General features: G+C 39.0%; 1 protein-coding gene across 1 annotated transcript; it reads left to right on the forward strand.

Moving 5' to 3' along the window:
- Window positions 1–6,477: 6,477 nt before the first annotated feature.
- On the forward strand, window positions 6,478–7,269 carry LOC107874253 (uncharacterized protein K02A2.6-like). The gene has a single exon (XM_016721084.2). The coding sequence runs from the start codon at window positions 6,478–6,480 to the stop codon at window positions 7,267–7,269; it is 792 nt and encodes a 263-aa protein (XP_016576570.2).
- Window positions 7,270–12,493: the final 5,224 nt, after the last annotated feature.

Below are 12,493 nucleotides of genomic sequence, written 5' to 3' on the forward strand. Positions count from 1 at the left end.
GATCCATCTTGTTGTTATAGATTCTTGAGGATCTTGTACGACCTATCTGTACTTTTGTCTTTCATTTTTGTTTTCCCTAAAAAGGGTCTTGCGTGACCTCTATCGATATTGTCATAGGCTACCATGATGTAATCTTTAGTTCAAAACTTTTCTTTGTAACCCGTGACTTCACACCTTGCCTTTTTCATTAATCAAAATCCCTTTATCCTGAATTTAATTACAATTTAAAGCTTTGGATCAATTAATTATGTTTGCAGCGAAGGCATACCTCTGACGAAAAGAGACTCTATATTAGGACGCATTTGAATGTCGCCAAATTGGTGTATATATGTGCTACTTACTTGTTACATTTACGTTATTACCCAAACTAACATAGTTTTCTTTTTCTTATTCTTTTATTTAATCCCCAAACAACAAAAAGTTGATTTGTGTCAATTGGAAAACTGGCGGAATCTTAGTACAACCTCCGATCTAAAAACAAAATGACCAACAATGATAAGGCCATGATGATAGCCGTAGATGAAGTCGAAAGCTCGTAGAAGCTATCCAAAACGCAAAATGACGAGCAAATGGCTAGTATGGTGCAAGAGATCGAAGTGTTAAAGGAAGAATTGTATCAAATGCGAGACTTGACTAAGCTTACCATGGCTAGCTTTCCCACTCAGCTCCAGGGTCCAGATGTTGGATTACCCCCGATTTCCCCAGCTAATCCAACGAACCTATCGCATGCTCAAGCACCACCTACTTTCCAACACACTATCAGAACATTGCCTGGTTATCTATTTCTTACTCACAACTTTACTGTTATGATCCATCCAGAGATGCAACACATACTCGAAGCATATGTCACTTGTGAGATACCTGTGCCTCCTGTATACGCTACCGAAGCTCCTGCCTTTGCAATATCTATGACTTTTAAGGTTCCATATGAGGCTGATCGGTATGTGGGGTTAGGAAAAGATGTCCAATCAAGTGAAGAAGGGTGGATAGCATCCCATCTTGAGAGTCTAAAGAGAGCATTCAGAAGCATTCAAGTCACCAGAGGGACTGAAAATTTGGACTACGATGACTTATGCATTCATCCAGACATGGACATGCCAGTGGGGTACAAACCACCAAAGTTTGATGTGTTTGACGGAAAAGGTGACCCGCATGCACACCTGAGGGCTTACTGCGACAAGTTAGTCGGGGTAGGAAGGAATGAGAAGTTAAGAATGAAACTATTTATTCGGAGTTTATCGGGAGAAGCTTTGACTTGGTACACCCGACAAGACCCTTGTAAGTGGCGTGACTGGCGGGAAATGGTCGAGGATTTCATGAGTCGCTTCAGATTCAACACTGAGATTTCCCTAAATAGGTTCTCATTGGCTAACATACAGAAGAAGCCATCCGAATTATTTCAAGAATATGCATGGCGTTGGAGGACCGAGGCTGTAAAGATCAAGCCTCCACTAGATGAAAGTGAGCTCTCCAAATATTTTATCCGAGCACAAGAGGGTGTTTACTTTGACAAGATGATGTCGATGATGGGCCAAAAGTTTGCAGAATTGGTCAGAATGGGGGATTTCATAGAAGAAGGCATCAAGTCGGGGAATATCCAATCGATGGCTGCGTTGCAAGATGTGAGCAGGGCCATACAGACCGATTCCATTAATGGTAACAAGAAAAATAAAAAAGATATTTCAGCCGTCACACCATACTACCGACCTAGAAATTCTTCCCACCATTACCCTAACAACCCCCAAATTATTCCACACGTCCCAGTGTACAATACTCAGCCGCATTATAATCCACCTCGAGCTCCAGCATACCAAAATCTACCAAGACCATACGCCTCTGTCCAAGCTCCAGTTCACCAAAATAGACCAGCATATGCACCCAAACCACATCTAAACTTTGAAGCCAGAAATACCTGAACTTACACACCGATTGCAGAACCTTTAGCCCAGTTGTTTGAAAGATTGAGGGCTGCTGATTTATTGCATCCAATTAAGGAAAAGGCCCCTGAACCAACCTCTCGGAACTTTGATGGCAGTAAGCAGTGCGCCTATCACTCAGGAGTCCAAGGGCATGACACGAAAGACTGTTACAGCTTGAAGAATCAAATTGAGTCTCTAATAAGAAGGGGTATCATTAAATGCACCGCCGCAGCTCCCAATATGAACAATAAACCCTTTCCAAATCACAAAAATCAGGAAGTCATCATGATTAATCTAGAGGAGGAGTATGATTAGGAGAAACTATTATTCCCACATGGAACTCAAAAGAAATCACCACTGCATCCCCATCACAGCCATTTATCACAGTTAGTTGAGGGAGCCTATACATGTTCAGACTTACCTTCCAAGAGTCGTAGTGAACACATCAGCTATTGGGAGGACTGATTATGACACCAAAGCAGTACCATGGGACTATCGAGCTGAAGCCAAGGGCAAAATGATAGATGTTGTTACGGCTCAAGGTGTGACCAGGTCGGGGAGATGTTATGCACCAGAAGAACCAAATCGTAGAGTTTTCGGGAAAGATCAAAATCCGAGGAGAAATATCACAGATGTTGAAGCTGCAAAATTTTGGAAGAAGATGCAGTCCAAAGACTATTCAGTCAAGAAGACACCGGCCCACATATCTGTCATGTCTTTGCTTATAAGTTCTGAAACTCATAAAAGTGCTTTGATGGAAGTTTTATCTGGGATTAGCATACCAAAGAAGAAAACTAGCGAGACTTTGGCCGCAACAATCGGGCGAGTGGTAGAAGCAAATAAGGTCTTTTTTCATGACGATGAGTTACCACAGAAGGGGCTGCACACAACAAAGCGCTCCATATTACGGTCAGATATCATGAAAAGATTGTGAAAAGGGTCTTGATCGATGGCGATTTGGGTTGCAGTATCTGTCCATTGTCCACGCTGAGGGATTTGGGTGTGAATATAAAAGATATAAGGGAGAATCGGGTGAAGGTTAGAGCCTTTGATGGGTTGCAAAGGAGTGTCATCGAGGAAATTTACTTAATATTGTAGCTAGGACCAGCAGAGTTTCCTGTCCTATTTCATGTCATGGATGTGTCATCTAGCTATAACTTATTATTGGGGAGGCCGTGGGTCCACATGGCGAGAGCCGTTCCTTCCACTCTCCATCAGTGCATGAATTTTGAATGGGGTCAAGTTACCATTCATAGAGAACTCAGTCATCCCATTTATTCTGTCAATACAGTCTCAGTTACTGAGGAGTTAGATAGAGCCACTTTTCATACTCTGGAGATCATGCAAGCAGCAAAGATCAATGAGAAAGTAATGCCAGTTGAAGCAAAAATGTCAAATGCTGAAAAGATGGTTGCATCAGAGATGTTGAAATATGGGTATCAGCCTAAGACAGGACTAGGACCCAGAGCCGATGGTATAGTTGAGCTGATCCAACTAAAGCAACAAAAGGGTACGATCGGGCTTGGATACGAGCCTATTTCTGGAGTAGCCTATAGGGAAAGATTTAGAATGACAGTGTTCGTGCCAGCCAAAGTCCTAGTTTCATAGAAAGCAGTCAATGAAGATATCATTGAAGGAATAGGGAATCTATTTGTGGTTGTGATCGAAGGTGGATCAGAGATAGATTTCAATAAGCTTACCATCCGTGATGCTGAACCAGGAGAAGTCATGCAGAATTGGACCATTGTCCCTTCCCTATTCCGTCAGGAGTCTTGGTAGTGCGGGACTGTTGTTTCTTTTAAAAATTAGTTTGCTTGCATGATCAATTGAGGCTTGAATCGTGCCGAAGCTATTTTGCTACTTGCCTCTTCGCCAAAGCCAGTGCTTTATTCAATAAAGTTATTATTTTCCAAACTTATTTAATATTTTCAAATATCTATTTATTTTCCAGCATCTATTTACTTTACTCGCTTTTATACCTTTTCAGTGCAAATATTAATAAAAATCCTTGTTTCAGGATTATGACATGTAATGAATCCATTGAGCAAAATAGAAGTGATGCGCAAGATTACGAGGAGTACGATGAGAGCATGATGCCTGAAAACCTACCACAAGAGATCGAACAACTCGAAAGTCAGAAGAAGCCTAATATGGACGAAACTGAAGTCGTCAATTTGGGTGATGAAAAGACAACAAAGGAAACAAGAGTCAGCATACACTTGGAGGATGAAAGAAAGCAGGAATTGATAAGTCTGCTTAAGAAATACATTGATGTATTTGCTTGGTCTTATGACGACATGCTTGGTTTAAGCACCGATATCATCTTGCATCGACTACCAACTAACCCTGCGTGTCCACCGGTGAAGCAAAAGACGAGAAAATTAAAGCCCGATTTGAGTTTGAGAATCAAGGAGGAGGTCACTAAGCAGATAGAAGACAACGTCGTGAGGGTCACGACTTATCCCACCTGGCTGGCCAATATCGTGCCCGTACCAAAGAAGGACGGAAAGATAAGAATATGTGTAGATTATCGAGATCTCAACAAGGCTAGTCCAAAAGACGATTTTCCCCTCCCAAACATTCACATTCTCATTGATAATTGCGCAAAACATGAGTTGAAGTCATTTGTTGATTGTTTCATGGGATATCATCAAATTTTGATGGACGAGAATAATGCAGAAAAAATAGCCTTCCTCACACCGTGGGGGGTATATTGCTACAGGGTAATATCGTTTGGACTCAAGAATGCCGATGCAACTTATATGAGGGCCATGACCACTCTTTTCCACGATATGATTCAAAAAAAAATTGAAGTGTACGTGGATGATGTCGTTATCAAATCTAAAAGAAGTTCGGACCATTTGAATGATTTACGAAAGTTCTTTGAAAGGCTACAATGGTACGACCTAAAGTTGAATTCAGCTAAATATGCCTTCGTAGTCCCCGCAGGAAAGTTATTAGGATTCATCGTTAGTAGGAGAGGTATAGAGTTGGATCTGTCCAAGATAAAGGTAATCCAAGACTTACCACACCCTAAGACCAAGAAGGACGTAATGAGTTTCTTGGGAAGACTCAATTATATTCGTCGGTTCATAGCCCAATCCACGATCATTTGTGAACCAATATTCAAGTTATTGAAGAAGGATGCTGCCACTGGATGGACTGAAGAATGTCAAAAGGCTTTTGAAAAAATTAAGGAGTATTTGTCTAACCCACCAGTATTGGTTCCACCAAAATCGGGAAAGCCGTTGTTGTTATATCTATCCGTAATGGATAATGCCTTTGGATGTGTGTTAGGCCAGCATGATGATACAGGGAGGAAAGAGCAAGCCATTTACTACCTGAGTAAGAAGTTCACACCGTACGAAGCTAGGTATACATTGTTGGAATGGACTTGTTGTGCACTGACCTGGGTTACGCAAAGGTTAAGGCACTACCTGTTCGCGTATACCACGTACTTAATTTTGAGAATGGATCCACTCAAGTACATATTTCAGAAGCCAATGCCTACTGGAAAGTTGGCAAAATGGCAGATCTTGTTGAGTGAGTTTGACATTGTGTACGTGACACAAAAAGCTGTTAAAGGGAAAGCTTTAGCTGATCACCTCGCAGAAAATCCAGTAGATGAAGATTACAGGCTGCTCAAGACCTACTTTCCTGATAAAGAGGTGTTGTTTGCAGGAGAAGACATCTCAGAGTCATATGATAGATGGAGAATGTTTTTCGATGGAGCAGTGAACTTTAAAGGAGTCGGAATTGGAGCAGTCCTAGTTTCAAAAATAGGTCAACACTACCCAATCTCGGCGAAGATTAGGTTTCCTTACACGAATAACATGGCAGAATATGAGGCTTGCATTTTCGGGCTTAGGATGACAGTAGACATGATATTAAAGAGTTATTGGTGATAGGAGATTCGGACTTATTGATCCATCAGGTGCAAGGAGAATGGACCACCAAGATTTTCAAAATCCTTCCTTATGTGCAATGTGTTAAGGAATTGAGCAAAAGGTTTACGAAGACTGAATTCAAGCATATCCCTCAAATTCAAAATGAGTTCGCCGATGCCTTGGCGACACTATCTTCAATGATTCAGCATTCAGATAAGAATTACATCGATCCCATCAAAGTGGAGATATACGACTAACAAGCCTACTGTTTCCATGTAGATGAAGAGCCAGATGGAAAACCGTGGTATTACGATATTAAGAGGTTACTCGGAGCGGAAGAATATCCAGAAGGCGCTACTGCCAAACAGAAAAGGACTTTAATAAGGATGGCCAATCACTTCTTTCTCAACTGGGAAATCCTATATAGGCGGACTCCAGACCTAGGATTGCTACGATACGACGATGCCATGGAGGCCACAAGATTGTTAGAGGAGATACATGCAGAAACCTGTGGACCCCACATGAATGGTTTCATGCTTGCAAAAAAGATTTTGAGAGCTGAATACTTTTGGATGAGTATAGAGAGGGATAGCATCTGATTCGTGTAGAAGTGTCACCAATGTCAAGTTCATGGAGACTTTATACGAGTTCCACCAAACGAACTCAATGTGATGGGTTCTACTTGGTCGTTTGCTGCTTGGGGAATGGATATTTTTGGGCCCATAGAGCCTCCTGCATCTAATGGACACCGTTTTATCTTGGTCTCTATCGATTACTTCACAAAGTGGGTTGAGGCCTCAACACATAAGGCCGTAACAAAAAAGGTGGTAGCAGATTTTGTTCATAACAACTTAGTCTGCCGGTTTGGAATTCCAGAGTCAATCATAATAGATAATGAAGCCAATCTTAATAGCGACCTGATGAGAGAGATTTGCGAAAGGTTTAAGATATCTCATCGAAATTCCACGGCTTATCGGCCACAAATGAATGGAGCGGTTGAAGCTGCAAACAAAAATATCAAGAGGATCTTGAGGAAAATAGTGGACGGTAACAGGGAATGGCATGAGAAGTTGTCATATGCTTTACTTGGATATCGCACCATAATCAGAACTTCTACTGGGGCAACTCCCTACATGTTGGTTTATGGGTCGGAAGCAGTGATACCTGCGAAAGTAGAGATTCCTCTATTAAGAGTCATTCAGGAGGTTGGTCTAGACGACGCTAAATGGATTTGTAGTAGAATCAACCAGTTGATGCTCATTGACGAGAAGAGACTGGATGCGGTCTGTCATGGTCAACTCTATCAAAATAGAATAATCAAGGCGTTCAACAAAAAAGTTAAGCCTCATCGATTCACATCGGGAGAGTTGGTATTGAAGAAGATATTCCCTCACCAAGATGAAGCCAAAGGAAAATTTGTGCCAAATTGGCAAGGTCCTTACATAGTTCACCGAGTACTCTAAGGAGGAGTAGTAATCCTCACGGAAATGGATGGCACAGTAAGCACAAAGCCGATCAACTCAGATGCCATCAAGTAGTACTACATTTGAAGACATTAGGACTAGTTGTTTCTTTGTACTTTTTGCATTTTTCTCTGATGTAACAGAACTATGTATTAGCCTGATTTCCTACAGCGGGATACCTAGGCAGCCTACATAGGGTTCGGTTTCCCTTAGAAAACCCAAAATATCATCCTTTCATGTATGTAGAACTACGCTCGACCTGACTTCCCATGGCGGGATACGTAGGAAATCCACATCAGATTCGGTCCCTTCATATTTTTACCTTTTCATTGTACTGAACTAAGACCTGACCTGATTCTTCTTGGATACGTAGGCAGCCTGAGTCAGGCCCGATCATTGTATTATTTTACTTTATCTTTTGTATCGAACTATGTTATGACCTGATTCCTATTCTTAGGATACGTAGGCTGTCTGAGTCAGGCTCGATCACTGTATTTCATATTTTCATTTCTCCTATTATGTTGAACTACGTCATGACCTGATTCCACTTGAATACGTAGGCAGTTTGAGTCAAACTCGATCATTGCATTTTATTTTCCTTTCTCCACCCTCGAACTACGTACAGACCTGATTCCTATTGTAAGGATACGTAGGCAACCTGAAAGGTTCAGTCTTACCATTAGGAAAATCCCCTATTGCCCATAGTATAGCCCCAGAATATAAGGGATCTCTCTGCCAGAACCTTCATAGTATCAAAAGGCAGAGCAGCTCCACCCGAAGGATAAAGCTACATGGGTCACGATCAACAAATAGAGGCTTAATGGATTTCTGAACATGTCATAATCTAAAAATGACAAAGGATTACTATATATACTTAATATATACGTAATATATTTGTGAAACATATATATATATATTTCACCATACTTTCAACTTTCCCACCTACTGGGGCTCCAGGTTTGGGAGTGGTTGAGCAACCAAGGGAGTGTTGGAGAATTTCATAAATAAAGTCAGGATTCCCAAGTCGACACAAATCAACACCCACTTCCAACTAAGAATCTTTCTTTGAGCGCAGAAAAATAGGAATTAGAAGACTACATCAAGCTAAGATTTAGGATAGGATCAGGGGCATCATGCGGCTTATCACTGTGACATGAGCCAAATATTCTTCCCTTACTTTACATACATTTATACTGATCCTCACAAGCTCTAAGGGTTTTATTCAAATTCTTTCACAGGTACATTTTAAAGACCCAAGTCGGAAACTAAGAAAAGAGAATCCTCATAGGAAGATTAGGCTATTTACTCCCCCCAACAAACTCCGCAAATCGGAGAGTGTTGTCTGACTTCAATAAAGTCGAGATTTCGCAGGGCAAGAACTATATATAAGCAAACAAAGTCAAGCTTCCACATTCCAAGGGACTGTACATAAGCAAACAAAGTCGAGCTTCCGCATTCTAAAGGACTGTACATAAGCAAACAAAGTCAAAATTCCGCATTCCAAGGACTGTATAGAAGCAAACAAAGTCGAGTTCCATATTCTGAAGACTGTACATAAGCAAGAAAAGCGATCCTCTACCATATCGGATGATGCAAACGAGCAATACGACTCTCCGCCACATCGGGAGTTATGCACCAGCAAGGGGGACGCCCTGCCACAAATAAGAGAATGTATATAAGCAAAACAACACTCTGCCATATCAGAGAATTGCATTTCAACAAACAAAGCACAGCCTGTCAATCAGAGGCCCATACCATAGCAAGCGCTCAAGAAAGTCATTATCACAACAGCATCAAGTTCCAACAGCAATACCGTTATCTTGATCAAACTGAGGGATGCCTTGAAAATACGAGGCAGTTTACCTTTAGGCAAATGTCCCGCCATCAGAGGCTATTTATATTTTAGCCGATGGAGGCTATTTGCATTTCAGCCGACGGAGGCTATTTACATTTTAGCCGACGGAGGCTATTTATATTTCAGCCGATAGAGGCTATTTACATTCAAGCAGTTGTTCAGCCGACGGAGGCTATTTTCAGTTTAGCCGATGGAGGCTATTTATATTTCAGCCGACGGAGGATATCTACATTTTAGTTATTGCCCGCCAGTTGGAGGCCTCCACTAACGGAGGCAATACTAGTTTAAATATCTAAATTCTACTCTTTACATTATGATTTCAATTTAAACAACAGGTATTTTTCACCCCGTTACCTGTTTTACAGGACCATGCAGTAGAACGTGGAACTACCCTTTTAGCAGCAAACTGGGGCAACCTATCTAATGTCAAGCATCGCTAACTATGTCAAGGATTCTGGCGAAGAAACTCAACTCAAGTTTTTGTTTTCATAATTTTCTTTGTCATCACCCAATGCATTCTTAGTCCAACACAGGCCTTTTCTCTCAAGATCCTCAGCAGATATAACTATCCAACGTCTCCTAATCCGTAGCTACTTTTAACAGCCAACTCAGGCTTGCGTCCGTATCCATTTCATTCATGCTGAAAGTTTGTTATCATTCCGAAAGAACCTAGTGTTACCATAATTCTATACTAGGGCAAATTTTAACAAATATCAAAATTTTGCTACAATTCGAACTACAAATGGCTTGATTTCTCGTGGAGCCCGAGATATGTAGGCAGCTTAAAAATTGGAGCCCGACCATAACCTTTCAAATATTTTGTTCTGCCCAAGACAAAATTGATTACGTTAACGTGAGTGCCCAAAGATTTTCGACACAAATCTTCGGTCCCTCAGGGGCAACTATTGACACTCAATTTTGACTTGCACTTTTCCTTTAATTATTTTTATCATGCTCCTCGACCCTAAATAATTTTTAATTTTTTTTTTTAAAAGAGTGAGATTCGTATTTTTTTGTTTCTATTTCTACAAATTTTAATAGAAAAGGAATTTACTTTTCTACCATAATATAAAATATTTTAATTAAATATAACTAAATATTTTAACAAATAATATATACATATATATATGTATATATGTATGTATGTATATATATGTATATGTCTTTTGGTATTCGCATTTTTCTAACTTTATTTTTGAGGCAGTATTGTGACCTTATATGTATATTTTTATTACACAATATATATATATATATATATATATATTTAAGATGTATATACATTTTATCATATTCTTATTTTCACACACACACATATATATACACATAAATATACATATTTTGTTAATAGGATAGTCGCAAAGTATTAAGTCGGATGTCTATACAAATAATGTCCACAATTTATATATGTTAAACTAAAAATATTTTTAAATAATTTTTTAGGATGTCAGAAAGCATCGATAAATTTAATTTCGATGAAAAAGATTATTCGGGCTACCAATAATTCAACTTCAATTCATTATTCTTTATTTATTTCATCCAAACCTGACTCTTCTTTTATAAATCTCAATAAGAGGCCCAAAATTAACCCAAAACCCAGTCCAAAATTACTGGACTAAACAACTTGATTCAGTCCGACGACTATTTCCCAAATCGAGGATTTCAAAACTTTCAGTCATCGTCATATATTCACATATATATGTAATAATGTATTTGATTTATCTAATTATTTACTTATTTATGTATTTATATTCTCTCTTCTTTTCAAATTAAATCCAAATAAAAATTGAATAGATCAAAAAATAAATAATTAATCATTTTAAATCAATTTTTTTTCTTTCTTTTTGTTTTTCGCTTGTTTTTGTATATATGTATAAATATTATTTATTATTTTTTGAAGTACTTCTTTTAAGACCGTCCGATCTTTGATCGAATGGTCTAAATTTTGGTCAAATTTTTTCAAACCAGTGCATTAAATGCACAGCTCAAACGCGTCTTTTCTTGGCAGAATACGCGTAACCTCTTTCCAAAGTAATATTGACAAGTATCCATCATCCCTCTCCCAAAATAACAACAATGGCCTCCTTTCTCCATCCTCCTTTCTCCCTCTCTTCCACCACCCCAAATCGGAACCACTATAGCTGGCCACCTGCCATACCTGTGAAAATCTCACCAAAACTAACCTCTCTGCTTGCAAATCCTTAGAGTACAGAAAAGGAAAGTCCCCCAATCCGTATAACAACAGAAAAAGGACTTAAAATGGCCATTAAATGGCCTAAAAAATGGAGATTAAAATTTAGAAAGAGATTTCAAGTTTCAAATCAACTAGGTGTTTTATTTTGAGTTTCGAATCCAGATTTAATAATCCGGATTCACATATAAATTGAAGTCTTTCCATCTCCATGAGGAACAAGTTGGAGTTAAACAAAAAATTTCAAGATTGAGAGAGCAACAAAAATTAGTGAAAAAAAAGAGTTTTTTTTTTTAATTTTCTTCTTCAAAGGAAATTCGAAAAAGGTTTCTGATATAGAAGGGGTTGGATATTGGTTTGAAATTCAGAAGAAAAGGAGTTACGAGGGTTCTCGCTTCCATTTTGGAGTGGTTTTTTTTCAAGCTGGTCACTTTCCGTCACTCATTTCGATTTTGGTTCTAGAGTAAGTATTCTTTGGGTTGGAGTTTAATCATTGGAAATACCTTGACGTGAAATCCCAGTTTTGCTGCCCCAAAAAAGGTGCGAGTCTGCCCCTTTTAAATTTTAAGTTTTCATTTCTTCGTTCTTTCTTTTTATCCCGTTTTCTTTTTGTGTGAATATTTGAATTCATTCTAGTCTTAAATTTATGGTTGTTGTTGTTTCCCTTTACCTTTACGCATTGAAAAAATAAAAATTCTAATTTTGTGAATTTATCTTATGGTTGAACGTTTAAAGTATCAATGAATATGTGATCCTTTTGGTTTTGAATCGGCTATTGTGGTTTGTTTATCTAGTTCCATGAACATGATTCCATTTGAAATGTATATTGATTTAATACATATGGTTGATCTCTCTGTTCTATTTATCATCAAAATATAAGCCTGTGAATTATGAAAAAAGTATGTCTTCTCTCCATATTTCACTTGTTTAGTAAACTCCTTTTGTGCGCTCTTATTATTGTTGTGATTTAAATTTTAGAAAGGGGTGCGTGAAATCGTCTTGTCTCGCCTCATGCAGCTATTATGAGTGGTTGTTTGTTGTTATGGTTTAGTTTCACTATTCAAGTGACAGAGAAAATACGGGTTCACTCTCTCTAGTTCGACTCTTTCTTTACTTGGGATCCCACGGCTGTGGTTTGGTTCGTATCTTGCTCTTTTACTTATTTATGCTTCTGCCAAGAG

Source organism: Capsicum annuum, chromosome 6, assembly GCF_002878395.1.
Source record: "Capsicum annuum cultivar UCD-10X-F1 chromosome 6, UCD10Xv1.1, whole genome shotgun sequence".
Taxonomy (NCBI): domain Eukaryota; kingdom Viridiplantae; phylum Streptophyta; class Magnoliopsida; order Solanales; family Solanaceae; genus Capsicum; species Capsicum annuum.